At 44.7% G+C, this 27122-nt stretch overlaps 1 protein-coding gene across 7 annotated transcripts in view; it reads right to left on the bottom strand.

The window, feature by feature from the left end:
* Positions 1 to 27122, bottom strand: part of LYST (lysosomal trafficking regulator) — a 146699-nt gene continuing 119577 nt past the window's right edge. For 6 of the 7 annotated variants that reach the window (XM_032948367.2, XM_032948366.2, XM_032948369.2 and 3 more), the window contains 18 exons: positions 26290 to 26389; positions 24832 to 24893; positions 24377 to 24432; positions 23995 to 24147; positions 23274 to 23518; positions 22179 to 22245; positions 21558 to 21714; positions 19075 to 19215; positions 17722 to 17939; positions 15755 to 15997; positions 14068 to 14260; positions 13556 to 13692; positions 12338 to 12436; positions 11914 to 12053; positions 10520 to 10617; positions 4128 to 4284; positions 3545 to 3616; positions 1 to 2815 (listed from right to left, as the gene is read on the bottom strand). In XM_032948367.2, the coding sequence (XP_032804258.2) occupies positions 2680 to 2815; positions 3545 to 3616; positions 4128 to 4284; positions 10520 to 10617; positions 11914 to 12053; positions 12338 to 12436; positions 13556 to 13692; positions 14068 to 14260; positions 15755 to 15997; positions 17722 to 17939; positions 19075 to 19215; positions 21558 to 21714; positions 22179 to 22245; positions 23274 to 23518; positions 23995 to 24147; positions 24377 to 24432; positions 24832 to 24893; positions 26290 to 26389 (2474 nt within the window). In that variant the 3' untranslated portion in view covers positions 1 to 2679. Of the gene's footprint in view, positions 2816 to 3544; positions 3617 to 4127; positions 4285 to 10519; positions 10618 to 11913; positions 12054 to 12337; positions 12437 to 13555; positions 13693 to 14067; positions 14261 to 15754; positions 15998 to 17721; positions 17940 to 18044; positions 18157 to 19074; positions 19216 to 21557; positions 21715 to 22178; positions 22246 to 23273; positions 23519 to 23994; positions 24148 to 24376; positions 24433 to 24831; positions 24894 to 26289; positions 26390 to 27122 lie in introns of those variants that run through there. The other variant, XM_076063906.1, reaches the window with a different exon arrangement.

Here is a 27122-nt window from a genome sequence, read left to right on the forward strand (position 1 = left end):
TTTTATGACAGTAGTATACTTTTAATCTACACTTTTACACAACGGCATTGAATTTCCCATAGAAAAAAAGACATACAGCAAATCGTCCTATAGTTTGGTAGAAAAATGTCGTTAAAAGTTTGCATCTCATTAAACGTGTGGTCGGAACGCAGACTTTATTTTACACCCACCGCCTGCATCCACTCGCAGAAAAAAAATACACGTCCCGAATTTACAGCAGCAAATTTTTACGGTCTTACAGCAGCCTGCGTTTTGTTGCATTCCACAGTAAACATTGAAGCAACATACAAAAATACATTACATTTAATTTTTGGTAACACTTGGCTCCTGCTCATTAAAAAAATGGAACCAATAAACTGAAAACAATAAAATGGGACATTTTAGTGTAATAGAAACGGCAAAAAAGTCATTAAAATAAATCGTCAAACGTGACGTGGACTGTTCACATCATGCACCGAATTGCACGCTTCCACCCCACCCCCCTCCGTGACACTGTTGATTTTGCAAAAAAAGAACAAGCTCTTTTACCTGCAACATTTACAAAGTCTGCAGCATGCTTTACAAATAACACAGTGGTTCATCAAAGTGGTATTTTTAAGCTTCACATGTATACAATAGCCACCACAGAGGAACTCTTGTGTGCTGGAACAGAAATAAACGACCAATTCGTCTGCCCGTAAAACAAGTCCGCAGTCCTTGACGAAAAACAGCACGAGTGTATCGTCTTAATGCGGCAGTGCTCGCAAGAGACAGTCCCACGGCATGTTGGTAATGCCGGTCTGTCGTCTGCGCTAGTGTATTATTATCCTCGCTCCGTTTAGCCCAAGCATCATTTCTACAATCATTCATTTAATCCTTTTTAAAACAACGATGCAGCATCGCCAGTGACAACTTTCACGTTGATGACGACGGCGACGATAATAAACGGGGGCAGCTTCCCCTCTCGCCAATCGTACACACACCAACATAAACACGCGCAGATTACGATTTTGCTACATGCACTGCATAGTATGAAGGTAAATTATAAAGTAGACGGAGGTCTTTGTTACAGACGACAGTCATATGAGTACACATGCGTTGTGTTTTTTATGCTGAGTCTTCATTGCTGCCGCTGGCTTTTTGAGTCTTCCAGCAAAAGCCATTGCCGAGTTCCACGACTCTTTCAGGAGGGCCCTGCCAACTCCGAGTGTCTTGTACGGATAAAAATGTACAAAGCTTTTCATTTAACCCGACGACATTTGAATTCAAAATTTGCAGCCTTCTACCCGACAAATTAATGTGAGCAATGAATCAATAAAACAAAGCACGAAACGTTGACCGAGATACAGTACTGCAGTAGTTTCGTTATTCAGCAACTAGCACTGCCTTTAGTGAAATCAGGGGGAACATTTCTGAGGATGTACTTTTCTTTAAATTATAATTAGAGCAAAGGTTTTAAATGTATTCATGAGCTCAAAACAGATGAATCCTTGTTTCTGTTTAAAATTACGTGGGAGGTTTGTGGAAGTGAAGTTGATAACATTTAGCGTTGAAGGTAAACGATTACATACCAAAATATGTTAATAATACGTGTACATATCACATTTTGTCATGATGTGTCTATGAAGTGAAACCAATGGGTTAGGGCCCAAGAAGAAAAAGTCGATTAACGAATGTAGTTTTGTTGTTGTGTTCCTCAGATATGCAAGTGCTAGGCGTAAACGAGTTATGATATTGCAGCGTGCCAGGCAGTATAAAACGTACAAAAGGAACGTGGCAAACACAGCATTCCGTTCAAAGCAAACTCTTCAGTGGTAAGGGGACTTCAGTCGGCCATTTGCATGTTGGATATAACGCAACAAAGAGAATACGTGAATTCTAGGCATACCATATGTAGCCAGTCAGAGTTGAAGCTAATAATAATCCAGCAACGTTGTTCTTTGAACATAGACTTTGTGACTGTCCAAAACGGTGATACGTCGTTACTCTTTGACCTCCTCTACATTTGGTGTGTCACGTGTTGGCAGCAAAAGGCAGTAAACATTTTCGTTTGGAAGTGCTTTTATCTCTCCAAGCTCAAAGACTTCATATATTTTCACATGCGCACCCTTTTAGCAAAGCACGTTTGCATTTCAAATCTGGGTGGAGTTGGTTACAGTCAAGGACATGTTGAGGGTAAGCGTCCACACTCGAATTGATTGTTTATAAGTTACATTAAACATCAAAACGTGTTTTTTTCAAAATGGATGAATGCTCGTAACGCCATGTGACATCATCGGCTGTGGAATATAAAAATAACGCATAAAGACCAGCCCAGGCTTGCCCTGCTTGAGCAGTGTATGTCATCACAAGAATAAGTCGGAGGCCATGCTCTCGCGATGTTGTCGAAATTAATTGCCCCAGATGGCATCGACAGGGTACACTTCTCTCCCCTCGCAGTAATTCCAAACCACAACGCCTATGTGGTTCTAATTTCACATTCAACTTGCATGGAGCACACGCGGCCGGAACATCTTGTCGAGCAGCATGAAGGTAAGTGCGTGTATCCGTCAATGACATCAAAGAACGTTTTTTTTACAGTCGTCAGATGGTGGATCCCTGGAACATCAATGGGAATATAAGATATAAATCATGTCCCCACAGGCTTGGCACTTTTTTTCCGTGACTTGATATATTCTTAAGAAACGGGCGGCAGGCCCGCTACGCTGAGAAGCTTCCCAGGAAGGAGTAGAAGAGGGGCGGCTTTGAACGGGCATGGTCCCTGCGACACCAGGCGACCACTTTGCCCTCGCTGTCCACCGTGAAGAGGTGTAGCCCATCGCACGAGAATGTCAGGCTGCAGGGCAAGAAGCGGGAAGCAAGCACCACCACAGATAGCAACGTCACAGTAAGTGACGTGAGGTCAGGGCGGTACGCGACTGCTCCGGATGCAATGGGTTTGGCAGATTGATTAAGGACACGAGTGCTTGCTAGTGCGATGCTCTTTTACGTCAGTTGCTGAACTCTGTTGGGGATATTCTCATACATAAATCACAGATAACCCAGTTGAGCTGCGCATGATAAATGAGTTCAGACATTAAATGGGAAAAGTTAAAGGCACCCGCACAAGCAGACACATTTTTTTTAATTTACGTTAAATGCCTGGTATATATTTATTTAGAATCAATTACATTTTTATGCTACAGCAAAGGAGTGACTTGCCATTTTAAGGTATTTTTTTCGCAATTTAAGAAAATGATGTAAAATCAATTACTACGGGCCAGATTGCAATGACCTTGGAAATTTGTCTCAATGTTGGTAACGCCCAACCTGCATGGACAAGCGTGAAGAATGGTAAAATAATCCCCATAAGCCACATAGGGTAGGGAGGCCCTCATCCGGTAGTGAATGAAAAAAAGGGATGTACATTAAATTGTTAGTAATCCAGATATCAGCACATTTATGCCAAAAATAAGACACTCATTTTTATTTTCCATCACATGGCTCAAGCCAACATCTCTGGACTGTAAGATTGCTGTCACAGAATAAGTACATTAGGAAATATTTGTTTTGTGGATGTATTTACCTGATAACAGCAAGGCCAGACTTGGGGTATGCAATTTCCCGAACTGGTTTCAAATCCCAAGTGCTCCAAAGTCTACACACGTTTTAGAGACATAGCGGAACATCAGAATCAGGATTACTGCATGGTGCTGGCAAGAAACCTTCATTTGGATTGTGGCAATAACAATCTTAGAAACAATCAAATTAAAGGAATCCCTTATACAACCCACAGCATACAGCCACACATTCATAACATTGTTGCATTAGTTTTATGTTCAATTTGTTTTTCTTGTCTCTGAGCTATGATGTCTGCATGCACAGACATAATCTAACTGAATGCATTGGCTGTGCATATTCAGACTTGGCAAACCGATGCTGGTCACATCATCGACCTGTCTCGATGTGAGTTGGGGGAGGTGGCGGGTGGGGCAAAAGATAATTTCTCAGGTTCGTGTGAATTGTAGAATAACATCGTCAATTTCCCCAGGCTGTGTTCCTATAAATGTTACATGAAGAAATCTATGAAGGGTTGAGGATCGACATTACGAGCGCCTGTTGGCTCACGCCGGGCACCGGTGAAGAAATAGAGAAACGAAGCCGAGCACCTGACGACTCCTGTTTCGAGGCCTCCGGCAATCACGTTGACAGACGTGCCCTCCGGCTGGTTTGAGAACGCCAACGAGCGAACCATCTCCGGAGAGTGAACGTGGCCGATGAGGTCACCATTCACCGTCCAGAGCCGCAGGTCACTGCCACCCCCGACTGTCGTCGAAAAATACACAACACCTCACGTGAGAACCACGAACGACGGGTGGGGGGGGGGTCTTGATTTCACCCATTCTTTGCACACCTTGTTCCACGCCCGGGGAAGGAAAATGGCCACCAATATTTAAAGCAGCAATTTGCTTTGCGGGTACGTATTTGGCATGTCCGTGCATAGTCCGTTTTGACAATCCACTCCTGGATGAGGGCCTGTCCTATGTCCTGTGGGACCGTGAGGGATATGTGACTATACTTCGCCACACTGGTAAGAGCAGATTGTTGAAGGTTAGTGCAGAATTTCAAAGGATTTGCTGCACTGCTCTTTTCTGGCAATAATACCTATTACACCCTTTCCTTGGGCATGGTGGTCACCCATCCAAGCACAATCCAGGCTCAACCCTTGCTTAGCTGCTCTGATGAGACTTGGCATGTTCCAGGTGATCTGATCACAGGTGGAAAATAATTAAGTGGCACATTTACTCCTCCAAAAGTCCCATCATCAAATTAACTTTCAGAACTATGTCCATAACAGTGCGGAGTGGAATGAGACAACATTGTTCGGAGTAGCTTGTTCTGCTGCAATCACCTTGAACAAAATGTTCATATTTCATGACTGAGATATTACGTTTCAATTGGTTCTTGCCTGGTTATAAAAAAAATATGAGAATTATTGATTATTCATGACTGTTTCCACCTCATACAAATGACATTAAGGAGCATGAAGTAAACATATTACACTCCATTCTATGTTGTGACCCATGGAAATGCAAAACATTTTTTAGCAGCTAGATTTTGTAAAAATAACTCGCAAAGTCCATTTCTGATCATTTTCATTTGTTCCCACACAGCCATACCTGACAGGTTGATTAACAAGATGCAGACACAGCCCTCGATCCCTGTCAGCAATTCCAGGGCACACTGCCACCGGTAACACATTAACAACTGTCGCAATTTAGTACAGGAACGGCAAAAAAAAGGTTGGAGTTCTGTATGGCCATTTAAAACAGAGTTTGTTGAAAAGTGCATTTGATAGGCCACAACCCCAGGCTGCTCATGTGACCCCTGTGATTTCATTGTAAATTACCATTCAAGTTGCACGCAAGGGGAGAGACTGATTACATTTGTCCAAACATGGGCACCTACATATTTCATGATGGAAAACGGTGAGGCAAGCATTGTTGATGTTTGTTGCCAATGATTTCTGTAATATTTCCCAAGTGTAGCATGGTCTTAAGAGGGAAACACTGTTCATACTAACAAAAGTATTATATATATTTTTTCTAACTCTCATCCACCCAGAGGTTCAGGCCCTGAACCTCAATAACAGAGCCCCGGTACTTAGCATTACTCAAGCACTCCTCCATTCAGCATCCCAATTTATTGCACTTTTTAAGGCGGCGTTTCGCAAACTCCAGTCCTCGCGAACCACTATGGTCACTGCTTCTCTTGATTTATTTTTTATATTCGTCTCTTTGCCTAATTTTATCCCGACAAAGAATCCATTCACAATTATCGCAAAACTGTACCGTTTGTTGCTGATAGAGAAGGGTCCCGTGTAACGAGATGACAGAACTACTTCTGAAATCACTTTTAACTTACCTTTTATCCACATTCGGGGTCAGGTACAAATGGATAAATGTTCATCACACAGCAGCTACATTAATTTAGTTTTTAAGAGCTTGAATTTTTTCCAAATTAAGCGCGAAACAAGATGTAACATTGCGGGGTTTTTTTACAGTCATTGGTTGACCCGAGCTAAAACCGTGAACTCAGTACATTTGAGAACCGAGTTTAATCGAACGCAACTGTCTGGATCTTAACCCAGGATATCAGCGGTGTCAGCTCAGTGATCTGAACTCTGAGCCACCCACTATGGCCTGCTGTAAAAAAAAAAATCTGCTCTCGGTATATCACGTGGGACATGACTATCACTCATCAGGCGCATGTGTTGTGTCATGACTTAATTAGTATTTAAAATAAAAGATTGGTAACCGTGAAAGGCGGACTGCGGTGAGTCTCGACAACTGGAGTTTGACAAACACTGCGTGAAAGGATTCAAGATTGATTTTACCCAGAAGTTCCAGGTGTAAAGATGGTTGAACTACAGTTAAAAATAATTGCCTGTTGGAATAAGACCACTGCAGGGAACAAAAGATGAAAGAAATGAATGGAATGAATAATGTGTAAGTGAAATAGTGCATCATTTGGCCATTTGTGGAGAAGATTCATTACAGCTAGCAGGAAGCTTTCAGACTGTTATTGCTCAAGAATTCCACAAGCATTGCTTCAAATGGATATGGCTAAATAACTCTTCATGCAAGCAACCTCATCAGATCTCGAAAGCTAAGCAGATATTTGAGCCTGGTTAGCATTGCTACGGGTGATTGCGTGAAAACACCAGGTGGCATAGGCCTGGGCTGTGTGATATGGTCTGGCTACGGCAGTAGAGCAATGTTTGAGCGTCATCCTCTCTTAGCATGCATAGGTTGTCCTTCCACATGCCAAATACTCATTAATGATATTGGCCAAAACTTCCTATTACAGAACTCTCCTAGCCTTGATTCTCATGGAGGCTTTTCTGGGTAAATAACTGCCATTAACATTGAAGGAAGTTATTACGTATGGTATAATACCCAGAAGTCAATATAATAATATTTTAAACCTGCACCTCCATAATAATGGTATTTTGTAAAGACTTTCTAAAAACATAATCAACTCTATTCTCCTTCATGGTTACGTTGCTAATTTCCCAGGAGCTATATTACGTTTTATATATCATTTAATCAGTTACTTGTATCAAATTACATTTAAACCTCGGATCTGTTTGTAATTACGTGAAGATACGAAAGTTTACCTTTAAATATTTGAACAGCATTTTCCCACAATAACCAGCAAGTTGCCCTTTAATTAAACCAAGGTTATCATACGCATGTAGAACTTAAGATTGTTAAAGGGGCAGAATCGAATGAGATATACGCTGTCGCATAAAGGCTTCTGGGTTACAATAAAATCCCTTGTGGCATTGTCAAATAGGCATGATGGACGAGGTTATTAGTGTGAAATCAGGGCAATTATTGGCCTCTCAAAGCAGCCATTGCAGAGCCAATGAACAACAATGTGCGTGTGTGATTAGGCCCAGGGTGTGCTACCTTCTGAAAAACAACAGCATACAATGGGCTAACACGGACCCTTTTCTTCTTTTGATCCTGAATTACGGGCATTATGCTGTAAATGCATTCCGCGGCATGACAGTATTAGAGGAGCAATGAATTGCCTCTCATGTAACCACAAATACATTTTGATTTAAAGCTTTCGTGACTGCAGGGATTCATATTCTTGGTTCTTTCGGTAAAGTCACGTAGAAGGGAAACAATAAAATAATAAAAATATAAAACAATAAAATTCTCACGACGTTTCGACTGCAACACAAGCAATCATCATCAGGTGTGAAAACCACAGCGAGAAAATTTGAAAAAAGTGGCGGTTTTTTTACGTTAGCACCACGGAGAGCGATTTGACAGTTTGTTCAGATGGACGAGTCCATCTAATTTCGGAAAAGAGGAGGGGGGAGACGAAAAATAATGGATGTGGTCTGAAAGCCACCTTAAGTGTGATCAATCAATTAAGACCCGAAATGGTTTATCAAATCCTTCCAATGATTGCTAAGCCAGAATCCATCTTCTCGGTTGAAATTGTCTCTGTGTTTGTATATGTGGATAGCCTCATGAACGAATTTCTCATGGTAGCCAGATGGCTTGCAAAGAACCTCTGTCTTGGAGAAATCAATGTCATGTGAGCCTACTGAATTATAACAGTGATCTGCCACGGCCGAGGTGTTGGTCCTACCGTGTTTCAGGTCTGCTTTGTGTTCACGAATGCGGTCCGAGACATGTCGTTTGGTTTCTCCAATGTAACTACTACCACAGAGGCAACTTAGTTTGTAGACGCCAAGGTACTGTATGTCCGGAATCACATCTTTTACAGACGAAACCAGATCACGGATTTTATGTAATGTGTTGAATCGGACCTGGATCTTGTGTTTATTCAAGATTTTGGAGATCTGTTTGTGATCCCCGCAATGTAGGGTAAAGTGATGGTTTTGAAAATCTCCTCAAGAGGGTCCTTCTTCATGGTTGGAGTGATAGCTTTACGGATTGTGTAGTCGGAATAACCATTAGTCTTAAGAGCTTGGTGTACGTGCTTGAATTCACTGGCTATGTGTTCCTGGTCAAATATGCATTGGGCTCTATGGTGCAAAGTCTTGATGAGGGAATTCTTCTGGGATGGATGGTGGTGGGAATCCGGTTTCAGGTAAGCATCCGTATGGGTATCTTTCCTGTAGACAGAGTGGCTCATTGAACAATCAGGTCTCTTTTTTATTAGGACATCCAAAAAAGGTAGCTTGCCATCTTTCTCGACTTCCATGGTAAATCTGATGGCTGGGTGTATGGAATTGATGTGGTCGAAGAATTGATCTAGAGCAGGCCGGCCATGTGGCTTTCAGACCGCATACATTATTTTTCGTCTCCCCCCTCCTCTTTTCCGAACATAGATGGACTCGTCCATCTGAACAAACTGTGAAATTGCTCTCTGTGGTGCTAACGCTTAAAAAAAACACCACTTTTTTCCAATTTTCTTGCTATGGTTTTCACACCTGATGATGATTGCTTGTGTTGCAGTCGAAACGTCGTGATAATTTTATTGTTTCATATTTTTATTCTTTTATTGTTTCCCTTCTACGTGACTTTACCGAAAGAACCAAGAACACAAATACATGTTGAACTTGATGCAAGCCCTGCCAACCAGAAAGGAAGACAATTGGATTTATATGTTCATGAAAACATGTGACGTGTAGCATGCGGTTTCCAGGATGAAGGGAACTTTGTTTTGTGTTTGAGGGAAACGTGGTTTTTTGCGTACCATGGCATTTAAACCACCAAGGCCATTAACAAGCAGCTGCTGCCCACCGCAAAATCACAAATGGCTCGCATAATTACAGCGATTGACATACGCGCAAGTACTAATCTACCATTTTCCTGTCTATTCTGTAGGAGAGTTTTTTGTTTCCTTCTGTCATCATAAAGCTCTGGTGATATTTTAAGAAATTGTTGTGTTCCTATATTGTTTATACATACTGGGCGGCAGGGCGGCCCAGTGGTACGTTTCAATACGGCGCCCTTCCTAGGTGGAGCTTTGATCTGATCTGACTCTGATTTGTGTGTTCTCCCACCTATTTTGCATGGATTTGCTCTGGGTTCTCAATTTTCCCACCACAGCTTAAAAAAAAGATGTCCGTTCTTAGAAAAAAACATCCCAATGCTACAAATTTACCTGCAAGTTACTCGGTTGGGATTATACAACACAACATCGCCCCCCCCCCCCCCCTTTTGAGAAAGTTTTAACAGGATCCGCCTGAAAAAAGTCTTGAGACTCAATGAGGCTTTCCTGGCTAAACAAACTGAATAAGAACAACACAAAATGTGCAGTGAGAGCAGATTGTTGATTTTGATTGAAATAAATGCTGCGTCTGGATTTTTTTTCCCTAAATTTTTAACAAAGCATTACTCTTTAAATGTTTGTGCGGTGCACAAATTGTTTGGGAAGGTCTTCAACCAGCAGTAGATTGATCACTGCTGATTATAACGACAAAAATGACACGTGATTAATCACCATATTCCCTGCCCTGATCAGCGAGAACAAATAGCTTAAATGCTCACCGACTTGACCTCTATTAATGGAGAATTTTTGAAAAAATACTATTGCTGTAGACAACACAACCATATAGTTATAAACGCTTTTTAAAAACGGGTGACCTCTTGTTCAACTGAGCACACAAGAGACGCGCAAAATCCCTCGGAGGCATCACTCGTGTACGACAAATGCTATTCCTGGCACAGATCGTACACACGTTTGCCATCGCGTCATCTGGCACACTCGAGCCCGTGTGTGTCTGAGCTTGCTGATTCATTAGCCCCATCCCTTGCCAGGCGAGCACACGAGTTGATGTGAAAGCGCAGACGATGCCGAGCTTATTGCATGAGCAGAGAGACGATGACTGTAATAATAATAAAAATGAAGACGAAACTAAAGGGCGGCAGCAGCAGTGGGCGGGGTGTATTATGATGACTAAACCCCTCTAACGCTATGAGATTCTTGGGTGGCATGAAGCGTGAAACGCCAGCGTAGTTGCTCTCTGCTGAGCGGTGACCGTGGTGGATCCGGCACCGTGCCGTACCGGAGCTGCAGGCCGTGGCGATGTCGCCGGTCGTTTCGCTCGCCGACACGGCCATGACAGGACTCTTGTGTCCGGTCAGGCTCTGGACGTAGCACAGCCTGCGGAAACCACGGCAACGACACCGAACTCATTAAGTCAGGGGTCCCACGGAGCCGCGGCAACGACGGCGACTCGTTAGTCACCGCCCCGGAGACGCGTCACAACGACAACACGGAGCCGTTAGTCGTGACCGCACGGAACCGCGACGATGGCTCCTCATTAGTCACGGCCCTAAGGGACAAGCGGCGATAACGGAGCAAACTCATCAGTCGCAGCCTCAAAGATGCACGGCAGCACCAAAACCTGCAGTTACTACCTTCGGGAATCACGAGCGCAGCACCGACTCATTAAGCTGTAGCGAAGACTTCAGGAAACATGACAGCGCCATCCAGTTAGTCACAGCCTCAGGGGACCCACAACTCCAACACCAATTAGCCAAATCTCACTTTATCTATTTTTTATGGATGTATTTTCAGCAGTAGCCCAAAATAACACGTGCATATTTTTTTTAATGAAACGGGCCTCAGAATAAGGGGGTTATTTTTACAAATGATATATTTTATGTGGTCTGGGTAGTGGGTGGATAGACTTTAAGTAATGATAATTTAAGTAATAATTTACAGCCCTTAAAACAATCCACTGCTGGATAAAGGTCTTCTCTTGCCGTGTTTGTCGCAGGGGGTTATCTGACCTTACTTTACCACAAATGGTCAGTGTGGATTGGTGAAGGGTGGGTCAACGGATGGTTCATGTCACTCGCCGCTGATGTTCACTGCGAGTGGGAGCTGAACTCAGGTAGTTGGGTCATAGCGCAATGCACCAGCTACTGGGTGTAAATAGGAATGCTTAAATGAAGTGGCGAATGGGGCGCATGCCATGTGTGACTGGCTGAATGTATTTTACAATAGGATGCATATATATATGTAATTGAACGTCTACTCTAATAATGAGTGCCAAAAGATGACTAACAATAATCATAATAATTCCATTTCTATGAAAAATGTATGAAGAGGTAAGGTCACAATTAAATCAACATTCTTCTCAAGGGATGGCCGAGTACGCACTGTGGGTGTTATTTGACCATCAAGTTGGCCAGTGCGGGTTGGTGAATGCAGACTGCATAGACGTTGCAGAATAGTACAGCACAACGATGGCATTTGCTTTTTTCTGCACTGCCCTCTGCTGACAACGTAGCCCCACGATACACCCGAAATGCGAATGGACAGCATTGTACGTCTTGACATCCACATTCAGCACATTGCTATGGCTACACAACAGTGGCTAACGTGGTCAGCAGAAGGTGGTGGAGCGACATCCGTCGTTGCAGCGTGTGCTATGCGAGTGTGCGACGTGACCTGTTGAGGTCCCAGATGATGCAGGTGCCATCGATGCTGGCGCTCACGAGCACGCTGTACGGCTTGCACACGTGCAGCAGCGCCACGGCGTCCGTGTGGCCGTACAGGTGCACACACGACTCCACTTCCAGCTCCGACGGCTGCAGGGAAGAGGGACAGAAATAAGCCACAGGGCGCATTCACAGAAACAAATGTATCATGCAATGGTTGCGTTGCCGTGAATGCGCGTGCGTACAAGCGATGCAATGGTTAAGTGCGCTGCTCTATGAACACAGCACCACGAGTTCGATTCCCGGCCATGGCTAACATCTGAATCGGGCAGAATAAGAATTTGGAGATCAATCAATGAAGGTCGTGAGTTCGCTTCGTGGATAAACCAAAACTATCTAAAGACGTCGGGTGGGACGCCGAGGGTGGACCTTACCGTGGCTGCACTGAAGCGAGTGACGTAGGCAGTCACCACTCCCTCCTGGTTCCCTGTGAACAGCTGGCAGCCGTCCGGGACCCACGCACAACTCGACACCTGGGACGAGGCACGGCAGAGGCACCGGTTGTAGTAGGCATGGCAATGACGCGTCCATTCACGATTAAAACAGATTCTTATGCTTGTGCTACATGCAATGAACCGTGCACTTGAATCATCAATTATTTGCAATTAAGGAAATTTCATGCATTTCATAATGATTTCCACTGCACGTAGTTCTGGTTGTTCGATTATTTTATTCATTATTAGTGGTCCTCGTGCTTATAAAATGTCCCTGCTTCGGTTCTCTGCAACCCCTGTAAATCCTTCCTTTCCATGTAATGTGCTTGCTGCCTTGGCGGGGTCACCATTAAAAAAGAGCATCTTAGTTCAAGGGACCTTACCCGAAACAAAACGACTGATATGCTAATGTTACCTTTAGGCTTTAAAGAACAAAGCTGCGCAAATGGCATAGAAAAAATAGTGTGTCGTGATCAAGATGATATGCAAATAAACAAGTACAAATGAGGTGTACATTTAGTTTTTTATTAGATGGTGAAAAAATAGATGAAACAAAATCATCCATTCTTGGTTTGAATTGTGACTTTGGGCACATTCTAATGATCATCAGCCATTATCAATATTACACTCTAATGCTTGTACTTGTATTTTAAACATTCAATACATAAAATAAAGTTATTTACTTATCCACAAAAGCCTCATTGAGCGTTAAGATTATTTTTCTGGAGGGTGCTCTGTTTAGATGTTTTGTCATTTACATTTTGAATATGTGCTGTGTGCAATGCTATTTTTCTCTTCCACATCATGGAGAGTACAAGGTTGTAATTTAAAACGAATATTTGCATAATACAAATACATAAAGCGGGGTGAGTTGTAGCAGCTAGCGATTTGTGCATAAGGTATAAAAATATAGCAGTAAATCTACACGTTTATTATGTATCGGGATAGTGGAAGAGGAAAACAAATAACAAAACTGAGGTGATAATCTGAAACACCTAAAGCCACACACAAACCGTGACATAAATGAGATTATAAGAGTGTGTCACACGACAGGGTTAAACAAACAAAACACAACAGTGAATACCATGCATAGCATGCACGCTTGGGATTAACCGGGTCACTGTTGCAACACACGTGTCCTCATTTTTTTTTACTCACTTGGTCAGCCGCGTCGCATTGTATGAAGCTGACTGGAGGCTCGGTCTGTTTGCTCTTCAGACGGAGGATGTTGTCTGCATAGCCCCAACTCAAGATGGCCGACCAGTGGATGTCCGTGTTGTGCATGCTGCGAACGCCTGTGAACGGGCGGCAACACCAGGACGATCCGTTACAGCGACTGACCACCGGAGTAGAGCCCAGCTCTCCAGGAGGCTGTGAGAGCAACATGGCTGGGAGGCAGCTGCTCTCTATGACGAACAATTGCCGCACTTACACACGAGGGTGGCACGACTCGGCTACCAGCAGCCACAGGAGGCTGTTGGCATCGGGTCCACGAGTTTTGGAGAGGACTGCGCGACAGCAACCTCCCCGATAAAACAACCGTTGCGCTTTCTGTAAAATAAAAACCGGTACTCCCCGAATGAAATATCTCTGCAATAAAACGTCAACGCGCGAAGGCCGTGCGTGAGTTAGAGAGCCAGCGTGCGCGTGCGGGTAATGGCTCTGCACACCTTGCTCTTTGCTGTACGTCATCATGAGGCAGAAGTTGGGCGCCAGGCCACAGACGACGCGTGTCGGCAGGGCCAGCAGCGAGCCGAAACGCTGGCCGGGGTGCGGCTGGCTGAAGCACACCATGGGGTCCGGGCAGCTCGGTGAGCCCACGTACTCGCCCCAGCGCAGACCCTTTATCCACGGCAACGGAGACTGGGGGTGGGGAGCGCAAGGCATAAACTGAAAACCAGGCCAGGCAGTGAATTTGACTACAACTGTATTTCGTCGTTCGACTCATTGCTGAGTAGTTGGTTGTCTCCATGATGAAAATACCTCCCCCCCCCCCAATCCACGTTTATGAGCTCCGCTATACCGTTGTTATACCATCCTCCTGGTTACAATTTCAATAACTTTAACAGCAATGGCAGTAAAGAATAATAGTGTTTCTGTGAAAACGCCGCATGCAACGATTCACTTTGATGAACTATCACGATTCAGGGTCGATTATTTTTTTTACCATCTTGTTTGTATTGTTTGTCATTTGTAGCATTTTGATCGCTGCAAGGTAACATGAGAATATCATTTGTAATTTTGGGGTGATTTATTTGCATATATCACAAGTGATTCCTACATGGACGTTTGATGCATGTATCGTAAGTACAAATTAAAATCAAATAATCGATGCATCGTTACACATGCCAAGTAAAAAAACTCAACTCAACCCCAGCAATTATTTTCCCTGAGAGGCAGAGCGCGCAATTACGGAGTGCGTAAAAACGCAAACTCCAGTGTGCGTGAACATCGTATATACACACGCGTACAAGCATAATTGTGATCTGCAATACTGTTCTTAATGCACGGGATCACTTTTCGATTTAGTGACGGGTCATATGAGCGTGATATGGTGGCATCAGTATGCCACATCTAAAGCAATTTCCTGGGGTAAAGAGGTTTGTCTGTATAATTATACAGACACCGATGTCGCACAGCTCACAATGAATGAGGCATCTTAATGGATCGTATATACCGGCTCTCTTTTACATGCAATATGCACACAAGTTTGCGCGATGTGATATTTTAATATACGCTCTTGCTCTGCAAAGAACATAAAACCTCTATTGGCGTGGCAGCCACACCGTGCACATTAAAACTCGACTCATTCACTTTGCGCAAACAAAACTTCATTGGCATCGGTTTTATTGCACAAAAACAACACTTCTTAACCCAGCGGTGATCGCGTTATGCTTTGCGCATATTCATTTTGGTCAGTGCATTTCTGTGTTAGAAACAAAAAAGGTGGAAGGGTTGATGGTTAGTGGTGGAGACCAACGACAATGGCAGGCAAAGGAGGGAGCACGTGTGCAGGCTCGAGATTGGATTTTTGCACCCCGAGACTGAGAGATGGCCACAAGTGGGGAGGTCTTCACCCAGCATTGAAATTAGTTGGCCGATGATGATTGGCAGACAACTTCGCAAAATTGCTCTGCGATGCGTTTTCGGGTTGTACCGCGTGTCGTTTGGCAAGATGTCCGATGGTTTGCTCCATGTCCTGGGAGCTCCTTCAAGGAAATGAACGAAGGAACTGAACAGCACGCGGTAACAACCGGAATACACACCCCCGCAACTTCGTAATTTCAACGAACAAACGACGGAGCATTGAACGGTGTAAAAGAAAATCGAGGCAGGGCTGGGGGTGGGGAGTCTCACCGGCGCGACGGTCTCCCTCGCGTGATCTCGCGTGATCTCGCGCGTCTCGCGGAAGGCCAGCTGCACCAGCATGCCCATGGCGGAGGTGATGTCGGCCTCCACCGGCGAGCGAGGCGCTCCGCGCGCGGGGTGCTGCGACGAGAAGAGCTGGCGCGGCGTCTGTCCGTACGTCTTGATCATGGTCTCGAGCGCACGGCGTTGCACGGGGTCCTCAACCGCTGACACGTCCATGCCAAAGTAAGTCTGCGGGGGGGAAGGGGGGCGGGCAGGGTGGCGTGACGTCGCACGGTGAACGGGGGGGGAAGGGGGAAGGAGGCGTTGAACGATCGGCACAGAATCGGCAGGGAAAAACCGTCGGTCGTTTATAAGGAAGACGTACGTCGCTGGATCTTTATGGCTGTCGAGTCAATTTAATTTTTGTTTAAATACGCAGTGCCTTCCCAGCGCAAATCTGCCGCTCAAAGCTCATCCATTCTGACAGAGGAAACAAGGGAAACCATCACTTACAAATGAGTTAGCAATTATTAAGTCACAGTGCACAGGTAGGCAAGCGATATGGAAAGATATAAGTCATGGGTTTCACTTAATGTTAATTGACCTGTGTAAAATCCGACTAAATCTTCTCTGACACTATTTTCCATTTCCCCTGTATTGAAATGAGCACTTTGTAAGTTAAATTGGTGTGGAATTAACATTTCTTCTTTGCCAAATGGCTGGTATGGAAAAGTAGGTCAGATACCATTTTTTTTATTTTAACAATGCCCCGAAAGTACTGCAAAAATAATAAGAATGATAACTGATAATTTCAATATTGATTCCCATTAGGAAACATAAAATGTGAATATATCATTAAAGTAATTGATAAGCCATGTTGGCTTGTGTTTAAAAATAGACGCAGTATTGAATTGCAAATATAATAATGCAATTTGACCGTGTGATTACATTTCATTGTTTGTGTTGATGACATTTGAGAGGCATTTCCGCTGCAAACGCATCTCTACGCTCCAGGATAACAAAACATTTTATCCGTTTGAAATTTATAAACTGATAATGAATTTAGCAGACTGCATTAAGGTGTTAAAATTAAAGTTTTGTTGCTTACAATATCTGCTGTGATTATTATTACTAGACTATTTTGTCTGACTTTTTAACAACCGGTGCACTAAATTAAAGTTTTGAGAATGAGTTGGATGAAGTTGTATAAACGTAACCTTGTCCTATTTCAAGCCTCATATTTATATTCACATTGTATTAAAACATTAATAACCAAAGACAGAATAAGTACATCGATTAAAGTTATTCAACTAATGAAATATGACGCAGCCTATGCACCACCTATACAGTGTATCGTCACTCTCGAAACATAATCCAGTGTGACATATGCGCGCGCACAACAGCGGCCATTTGCCACTAAGTGGTGGTGATGTCAACCCAGGCATTTGTGCCAGGCCAGGTTCACTGCGAGGCCACTCACACACACACAAAGACAAAGATCCCCCTATAGCTTGGACAGACTGTTAGGGCAAGTGCTGTTAGCGAGCACCTATCAAGGCTTGTACGGCACACGAGGGGGTGGATGGCCAACACCACCGTCCGGCCGCCTTTCGTCTCCCGAGTGGCGATGTTTACACAATCGCACCGGGTACTCATTTGAGTCTGAGTCGACCTAGGGGAGGCCCAGGACCGGTTCAGATAATCGTCAATGGTGTTGGCTGTAGGCGGGATTCGAACTCGGGTAACCGGGTTCGTAGCGCAGTGCGCTAACCGTTGCACTACCGCTCCCCACACACTCTGAGGCCACTCACACAGATGCACACACAAACCTTATTGCTGACAATTTTACAAATGCAACCTAGTGCTTTACAATTTCACCTCCACAACCGCAACCCTCCCAGGGGGGGGGGAAAGTGTGGTCCGGATGGGGGGGCGGTCGAGATCAGAATGACGGGGGCGGGGTGGGGACGCACGGCGGGGTGGAAGACGTTGATGGCCTGCACGGCCGCCTTGCCCTTCTGCTTGTGTCCGAAGACGAGGTCGATCCAGTGGCAGAGCGACAGCGACACGTTCTCCGACTCGAGCGCCTGCCGCTGCAGCAGCACGAAGAGACGCGGATCGCCGCGCGCCCACAGCGGCAGCGTCACGTGGTTCACGCGGTCGCCGTTTTGCCGCAGCCCGAAATCAAATCCTGCTCCCCCGGGGATGGGGTGGGGGGGGGTCGTAAAGTTGGGCCGTGGAAGGGGTGGGGTTGGGGGGGTGGGAGGGTGGAGGTTTGGCGGGCGGGGGGGGGGCAGGGAAGGATCAGGAAGGATGAAATTAAAATAAACGGGGAAAAAAACGTGCAAGCCGTAAGGAATAAAAAAAAATATAAAACCGATGCAAAAATTTCAACTGAAGTCAAAGAACTGAAATACAACAAAAAAAAGTATTCATATTACGTTTAGAAGGGAAGAATCAGTGACTTGCGTTCAATACGAGCGAATAAAGGAGGCATGCACAAAGGGAATTGTTTGGTTTGCAAGAGGAGGATTAGATCGGCAACAAAGGAGCAGAAAAAAGGATTGGGAGAATAAAGACATCCTCCTCAGACTTGAACTGCCCATTAAAAATGTACGACCTATTGATATATTGTCAAAACTGGGCAGCACGGTGCAACGAGACAATGTTTAACGAAGCATAACAGCAAAGATGGCTTCCCATTCATTCAAGGTTAGATTCTGTAGAGCTTTAAACAATGGCTCACTTGTCCTGAAACAAAACATGAATTAAGACAGCAGGGCATACTTTTAAAGCACAACGGCCAGTGCATATTTCTACTCGAAAAAAAAAATGCACGCGTTGTTTCCCGTCACCGATGTCCAGATTTGGAACTGTACAGTGTGTGTGGAGAAGTCGACTATTTTTACTTTATTTTACCAGGTAAGTGCCCCACTGAGCTATATAGCCCTTTTTCAGAAGCGACATGGCCACAAATGATAGCTCAATGAAATGGCTTATAATGTGGACATTTATGGCAGCCAAATGTATGTATATTGAACTTCTTTCGCACGTAGCCAACCGTGCCAATCGGAGGTGCGGGCGTGGGGAGGAAGGACACCAAACGAAACACAAAAAGAAGTTCCAAATAAATGAGTTTCCAATCGAGATGATTTAAAAGTGCATATCTCCAGTGGCTTCCTAATGTCGGATGGAAGAGCGTTCCAGACGGCCGCGGAAGCGCAAATACTCCAAACGCTAAACGGGGGTGTGCGATGGACGGGAGGGAGGCGCAGTCTGATTGCGACGGCGGTCCAAGGGCGAGCGAGGATGGGACTTAAGCTCACCTTCGCGGTTGGCCAGGAACTCGGGCAGGTAGAAGAACTCGGGCACTAGCTCCTTGACGTCCGTCGTCGACTCGTAGGACGAGAGACGCCACGTGGTCGCCATGGAGTGGAACGTGCGGTCAGGAATGTCGAAGCTCTGGTCTGCAGGGTAGTTCATGAAGCACTCTCAATTAAACCCATCCATCAAATCGCGTTGTCATAAAAAAATCTCTTGGATAATAAAACTCTCAACCCTAACCGATCGATCAGGCTCGAACGAGAAGCAACACGGATGGACGTTTGTTGCTTCCCTCTGCAGTCTGGGATGAAGAGGGACGCCTCAGTGACTTGATGAGCGAGCGCACAGATCACGCAAGATTCGCTTGAGATGAATTCCACATGCGGACAGGAGGGATGCGGCAACAGTTAAATTGAAAGAAAGACCAAATTGGATATAGTGGTGGCCAAGAGAAAAAGAGAGAGATATATATACAAATTTATGCCGTTCATCAAATCACCCAGAATGTGCACAATCTTCGTATGATCTCAGAAGCTAATCAGGTTAAGCCTCGGGATTGTTTGTTTGGATGGGCACCTGCGATGCATAAACAAAGCATTGCTGGAAATAGACTTTGGGGTTACCTCGTGGACAGCAGCGAACAGTGCAGCTACATCCATTCCTCTACAGTAGAAACCCCTCTTAACGAGTGTAATTGGTTCCAGGAAACCGGTTGTTTAGTGATTTGGTCTTTAAGCTAGTATGGGAAATACACGTTAAAGGCTTTATTCGTTCCGATGGCATCAAAAGTTACCCTTTTCACCCAAAAAACGTACTTTATAATAACATGACTGAAAGCTTTCGGAATCCATATTCTCACCTGAAGACGATTGCTTGTGTTGCGATTGAAACGTCGTGATATTTTTTTATTTTTCTATCTACATGGCTTTACCGAAAGACCCATATAATACTTAAACAATGGATATTAACACATAAAGATACTAACAACATTATAAACACAACATATTAAAATAAACATGGTTAATCAATGCATTAATTAATATTTACTCTACCTATAACAGCCCGTCGTTAACAGGGGAATGGTCGGTAAGTGAACAAATTTGGCTCTATGGAGGCACTACACTTCTATACACTACACTATACACTACACTACTATACACTACACTACTATACACTACACTATAGACTACCATACATTACACTATACACTACACTACTATACACTACACTTTACACTTCTATACACTACACTATACACTACACTACTATACACTACACTACTATACACTACACTATAGACTACCATACACTACACTATACACTACACTACTATACACGACACTATACACTACTATACATTACACTACTATACACTACACCACTATACACTACACCACTATACACTACACACTACACTACACTATACACTACACTATACACTACACATTTGGCTCTATGAAGGCCCGTTGCTAAGCGCTTAGTCGTTGACAGGAGTGGTCGTTAAGAAGAGTTCTACTGCACTGCACGTCTATGCTGCCACATCTACGCTCCATGCTTTCACTGGACTGCATTGAAGAGCGTAGCGATGTAAGGTCAAATAGCCACCATGATCTGCACGGCATGAGGGAGGCCCACATCCAGTCGTGGATTAGCAATGTACATGTACAAAAGCGATATATTCTTAGCTCTTTCGGTAAAGTCACGTTGAAGGGAAACAATAAAACAATAAAATATATATATAAGACAATAAAAATTCTCACGACGTTTCCCTTCAACGTGACTTTACCGAAAGAGCTAAGAATATGAATTACTGCAGTCACGAAAGCTTTAAATCAAAAAGAGCGATATCGCTTATACCTTAATATTCTACAGGCTGATTTTGACCATGTCAAAACAAACAGATGCACACGTGTTGATCCATATAAATATCCTCTAAGCATATCATGAAAAATCATAAAAACATTTTTTTCAGGGGCATAAAAGCTAGGATATGAGAGTACTCCATAGTACACGATTCAATTCAGTGCATGTCGGATGCTATCAGCCCAACATTTTCCTTCACAATCTAAATGCAATTGATTAAACTTTCAAAGCCCTAAGTGACTTGGCGAAGGTTGATCGGGGGCTTCAATAGAAGGCCTTGTGGTTCCTGGAGTGGAGGATGCATGGAGGGGGGGGGAGTGGAGTGATATGAGAGGGCAGCGGTAGGTGAGCACGCTGAGGGGAGTAGAGTGAGACGTGAGGGGAGAATTAGGCAGGGGCAACTCGATGGCAGTGAGACAATAAACAGGAGTCAAACCTAGATTTAAAGCTTTCGTGAGTAAGGAGTCAAACCGGCGTGGGCCATTCCTGCACTGGTCCAGCAAGGCTTGGGTCCCATTTCTAATCTTTATGGAGACATAGCGCATTCGAGTCACGGCTAGGGTAGCGGTGAGCTTCGAGTCGGCATGGAGAGAGGCGGCCTCGGATTAGGCTGCACACTTGCCCTGGTATGCGAGGAACATCTTGGTGAAGGGCGGCAGGCGCACGAGGAAGTGCAGCACCGTGCCGCTGTTGGAGTAGTGCGAGCCGTAGTGGTACGGCTGCACGGGGGGCATGGGGTCGTCCTCCCGTCCACCCTTGCGGTATTCCTCCTCCAGCCACTGCGGTCGACGCAGGTGCGAGGCAAAAGAGGCCGCAAGGAGGGAGCACAGTCAAGGCGACGTGAGTGCAACTTGCAGGGAAGGTGGAGTCAGACGACACGTAATTTTCACAAAAGGTACGTTCAAGAGAAGGGGGGTGGGGGCCCTGGGACGTCGGATTAGCGTTTTAAGTTTGAGTAGTGAGTTAAACAGATTTGAAAATGGGTTTGAAGCGTGCTAAGGGAGTGTGCGTCCTGTGCATTTTTAATTCACTGTGGTGACATCACCGGAGCACGAATGCGGAATGCCAGAAAATGACACTGGAGTTTTTATTCCCATTATTGAAGCTTCAGACTCGTGTTGGACAGCGTCAGACAAAAAGCCTAAATACATCTCTATAATAAATGTTACTTTTGTGTGGCATATTTTTTTAAGAAACAAAAGACAAATGTTGATGATTATGAATATCAGGCAGTTGTCCTCACCTTATAATTGTTAATGTATCGGTCCTCTTTTTCCTTACATTGGACGGCTATAGGCTTCACCAGGTTTCTGTTGACAAAAACGATCATTTTAATGCACAGCAAATATACGAATAGTCTGCTGTGCCCAAGGAATAATAACATTTTTAATCATTGCATATTTTTAAGCCAAGCCAAATGGATCACATAGACAGTAATAGAATACCGGCACATAAATTAAACAAAAGCTGAAAAGTTTGAAAAAACATTACAAGCATGAAGAGTGAAATAGATTGTGGAATTGCAGGACTTTGAGGGATGGCACTGGCTAGGGGAAGCCTTCATCCAGCAGTGAATAGACCATGGTTGATGATACCAATGACGATGGTCTAGGACAAAGCTTATTCATCAACACTGAATGCAACCGGTGATCAGTGCTTGTCTCGACAGTATTCAGATGAAGCCCGTCAACAAAGGTGTAGCAATGCAGACTCGCCGATTAATATCGATTCTTCAGCTCTTGATACATGCATTGATTCACATGCCTAACAATTAATTCCTTGATTCATTCATATATGTTCGATGGAATGGGTTCACGTGACACTTGCAGCCGCCTGTGACTGCTATATCCACTGCAATGTTAAAATATAATTGATAATTCTCAAGTCAAATCGTGACTTTTGATTCACGACAATTCATCACATCGTCAGGGGAGAGAATTGTTACACACCTCTGCAATGCAATATTCGCAATATATAACAGTCAAGTGAAACATACGTAAAACACGAGCATTTAAACAATAAAGAAAATCCCGATCGCATTCCGTTGAATATGATTCTGAAATATTAAAAAATTAACACGAACAGCGTGGACGCTGACAAATCAGCTGCACGAGCTCTCCGGCACGCAGCAAACTCTTGAGCGACACGCCGCCTTCCATTCTTAGACCGTCGGCCGACACCTCTTCCTTGGAACGTTTGCCGCCCGAGCCCCCACTTCACTTTCTTCCTAAACGGGTTTGAATCAATGCCCGACAACCCTCGCGCGCGCTTCGCATTTCCGCCGGTCGACGCAATACCCGGGCGCACGAGAGATGGCGGAGGGGGTCAAAGCCTTTACCGATAGACCCTGGGGTCGGCGAGGTCGAGCGTTTCGCTCGCGTAGTCGCGCAGCACGAAGGGGAACACCGGGTACTGCATGAGGTCGTTGAAGGAGCGGCCCGCGTGCTTGTTGAGGTGCGTCAGGTACTCGAAGTTTGTGATCTGCCCGGCGCACCACAGCTGCGTGAGGGCCGACAGGTTGCCATACTCGAGCAGGTTTGGGAGATCGGAGCTCAGGATCGTTTGGTAGACCTGGTCGCGCACCTGTGACATGCAATGACGGACAAGTACTGCAGTTATTTTTTTTGTTTTTTATCAAAGCACGTAAGTTGCACAAGGTTCATCTTGGCCAATGCTGCCGATGCTAAAAATCCTAGCAATTGCTTCCTACCCTCTTCTAGATTGCCCAGTCGGTACCCATCTTCCAATGCTTCCTCTTGCAGTATCCCGCCATCTTGCCTTTAGTGCTTCCTCCTTGGTCTCTGACCTCTGGGCGCCACTCCAATGCCTGTCGCGGTGACCTCTGCCCTCCCCCACCCTGAGCCACGTCCAACCCATCACAATCTCGTTTTCCAGTTCTAAGTGACCCACCCTGAGCAACCTGGCCATCACCCAAATTATTTGTGTATCAACACGTGCCGAGTGGATGTCGAATATTTACCCTTCAACCCCCAATCAATATTCTATCATTATCTAAACGGTGGCCCTCAGTGCAGGTTTGCTCTGCGTGGAGGGGGCACCTTGGTGGAATCAAAGGTGAGCAGGAGAGTTCGTCCATTGGTGAGGAAGACCTCCAGGGCGTTGTCACGGAGTTGCCACCAGCGCAGGTGCACCTCCTTGATGTCCTCGTAGGTCCAGGAGAAGGACAGAGCCTCGGCCTCACCCACACAGCTCTGCCCAGCCGATTGAGGGAAGGTCCAATGGAAAGTGTTATATTTATACTTTATTGTGAAAAGAGACAATCACACCTGCAGCCACAGTGTTTGCATGCCTAAGTAGCAGAAGGGAGACTAAGGGACACAATAGATCAGCTTCACATTTTCATAATTTTGCGAAAGTTTTACGTTTTAAATTTAACTGTTAATCACGTTAAAATATCCACAAATGTGGAAAGGTGTGTACCGGAGTCTCAGTTGCATCTCCAGTGCTGTCCTCCACAAAGTGCATTCCAGTCTCTCCTGCAGATAAACGGAGCCAAGCATTCGGTGAGCCTCACTCACAAAGCGCACAGTCACGACCGCGGTGCCTGGAACCGTGCTTTTTTTACGTGCGTGACCGCAGAATTCCGGTGGGCATTGTTACATCTCAATCCCGCAGTCTTCTTTGTAAGATGGGAGCGTTGTAAATAACACTAAGATTTGAATTTGTATTGTGCACATCACGTAACAAAATGTCTCAGGGAGCAGTTTTTCAAACCCTAGGGGACCTCCTTGACGGCAGCTTGTCCCTGTGCTGCGCAAGATGAACAACTGAACCCCCGTTTCCAAAGTGCTGGCTCACAGGCCAGAGGGCTACTCCACGCGTGGCCCATCATATCATCGTGATGCCATGCAAGCTTCAGCCCGGCTGGCACTTACCGAGAAGCAGTTCCCCGGGGGTCTCTCTAGAGGGCACCACGCTGATGCACCGCCGAGTAAACCTGGTAGGAAAATTAGGGCAGGATTCACCATGTTAATTATTATTTTTTATCAATTAAATAGGTGACAACCCTGTGAAGACTGAAAGGATCAACCGTGTTATGACATTAATTTTACATAAAGTTATCTGAAGTAAATTTTCATAATTTCTGATGCGGGCTGTGATAAAGGCACACAACGACCTACTCGTTTTTTTATTGATGTCACCAAGTATTTAATTGCCACATTAACCCGATAGCAGTCTGTTAACAAACTGCAGTGCAGCAGCAACAACATCGCCGAGCAGTTCTGAGTTCACTGTTGCAACATCAGGACTGGCTGATAATTACACCAAGCACTCGGCTGTCGGCGATTGTGTTACCCACAATGGAAAAAAACTCTCTAAACATTCGTCAATAACACTGTGGCCTTAAGAGTAAATATATATGTCACCTTACTTCATAAAAGTTACCCTTTTCCCCTTCGGTGGGACCCCGTATGGTTTGGCGTAGCGTGTCCGTTTGCCATCTTACTATCCCCTGCTTTTCATAACCGGCTTGGCTTGTGTTGACGGTGTGTACACACGTAGGCTTTCGCGACCAATATCATCCATAATGCAGGTTTTTTTTGGGTTAGATCGCGTAAATGTGTTGTTAAACCCGCCACCACTCGACACAGCCAATTAGTAAGATATGTAATGTAAATGGAATGTTTTGTTTCCGGGACAAACCTTACTAATTGGCTGAGTTGGGTGGTGGCGGGTTTAACGACACATTTATATTTACGTAATAGAACCCAAAAATTCCTGAATTATGGGTGTGTACCCGTGCGCCACAACCTGCTGTATCAGGCCCACACATTGCCTTAATAAAAATAAATATAAGTTAATATATATGTAATCGATAATGTTTTGGGCAATGGCCCTTCTTGAAAGCACATAAATAGAGCGGCCAGAGAGATAAAGTCGGTAATAACAGTTGGAGGATGCACTTTACACCATGGGGCCTGATGAGAATAAAATTAAACAAAAAATTCTGAAGACTTGTATTGAAATTGGCATGTGAATAGTTACTTAATAGAAGCTATAGAGTAGCATATAAACATTCAATAATAAATAGTATGACTAAAAGCTCACGTAAAAAAATATCTAATGTTCTTGGCAAATTGCATTATGGGTTGTATGACACAGGTGGCGGTGAAGAGGTCATCACAGCCAATGCCATTGACACCGCTGCTCCTCGCCACGGCTTTCCCTCCCACCAACCCACACCGTGGTTTATACACCATATGTTTCACAGTGCGGTGTGTGTGATCTCTTCCCAACTAAATTCTTTCTTCTCACCATTCGACACGGGCATTACACGACTATAATGCAAAGTGGATTTAAACGCTTCGGCACGTAATCCGACGGGTTCGTACTTGGTGGGCTCGCTCGTTGCCTTGTCCTTGACTGCCGACGAGCCCGATGAGCTGCTCTTGTCATCAAAGAGGAATGACAGCGGCAACTTGATGGCGTCAGCTGTGAGACAGAACAGAGCCACGCCACACAATTATTAACTTAAAGGAATTTATAAAGCGCCTTAACCAAGGCGCTTTACAATGAATTCACATCGGTACATATGAGTGTGTTGGTGGAGATTACGTGAATGAAATAGATGAGAGGAAGGAATGGGTAAATCTGTGATACGTGAAAGCGAAATTGATGACTGTAAATGATGATGATGAATGGATTGAATGAAAGGGAAATGAGTGAAAGCCAAATGAGAATACAAAGGAAAAGTAACGGTGGCGGTTATGAGGGGTAGATTAAGGGGTCGCGGGGTGAGCTAGAGAAAATAAGTGAGTTTTGAGTGCGGAGCGGAAACTAGTGAGCGAAGGTGACTGCTCAATGTGGAGAGGGAAGTTTGTTCCAGTGAAGGGGGGGGGGCAAGAAGAGAAAAAGAGCGAAAGCGTGGATTGAGCGCATAGAGGAGAAGGAACAGAGAGAGAGACAGCAAAGGTTGAGAATGTAGAGGGTGAGAAGGCGACACAGAAAGATACAAGCGGGGCAATTAATCCCCAGCTGCACGACGACCCTTCACTCACCTTAGAAACTGAAAGGCATTATGACGAACGTTATCGCTTTCGCCAAATTAGTTTATAAATATCTCAAGTGGGGAAACACGCTCGGGATGCGATGTCTTTGTGGAAATTAGTTTGGTGGAGGCTACGTTTTACAGAGAGTACAAAGTAAAATGAAAATCAGAGGCAGG

Source organism: Petromyzon marinus, chromosome 6 (assembly GCF_048934315.1).
Source record: "Petromyzon marinus isolate PM22_M1 ecotype Great Lakes invasive population chromosome 6, UKy_Petmar_22M1.pri1.0, whole genome shotgun sequence".
NCBI lineage: Eukaryota > Metazoa > Chordata > Hyperoartia > Petromyzontiformes > Petromyzontidae > Petromyzon > Petromyzon marinus.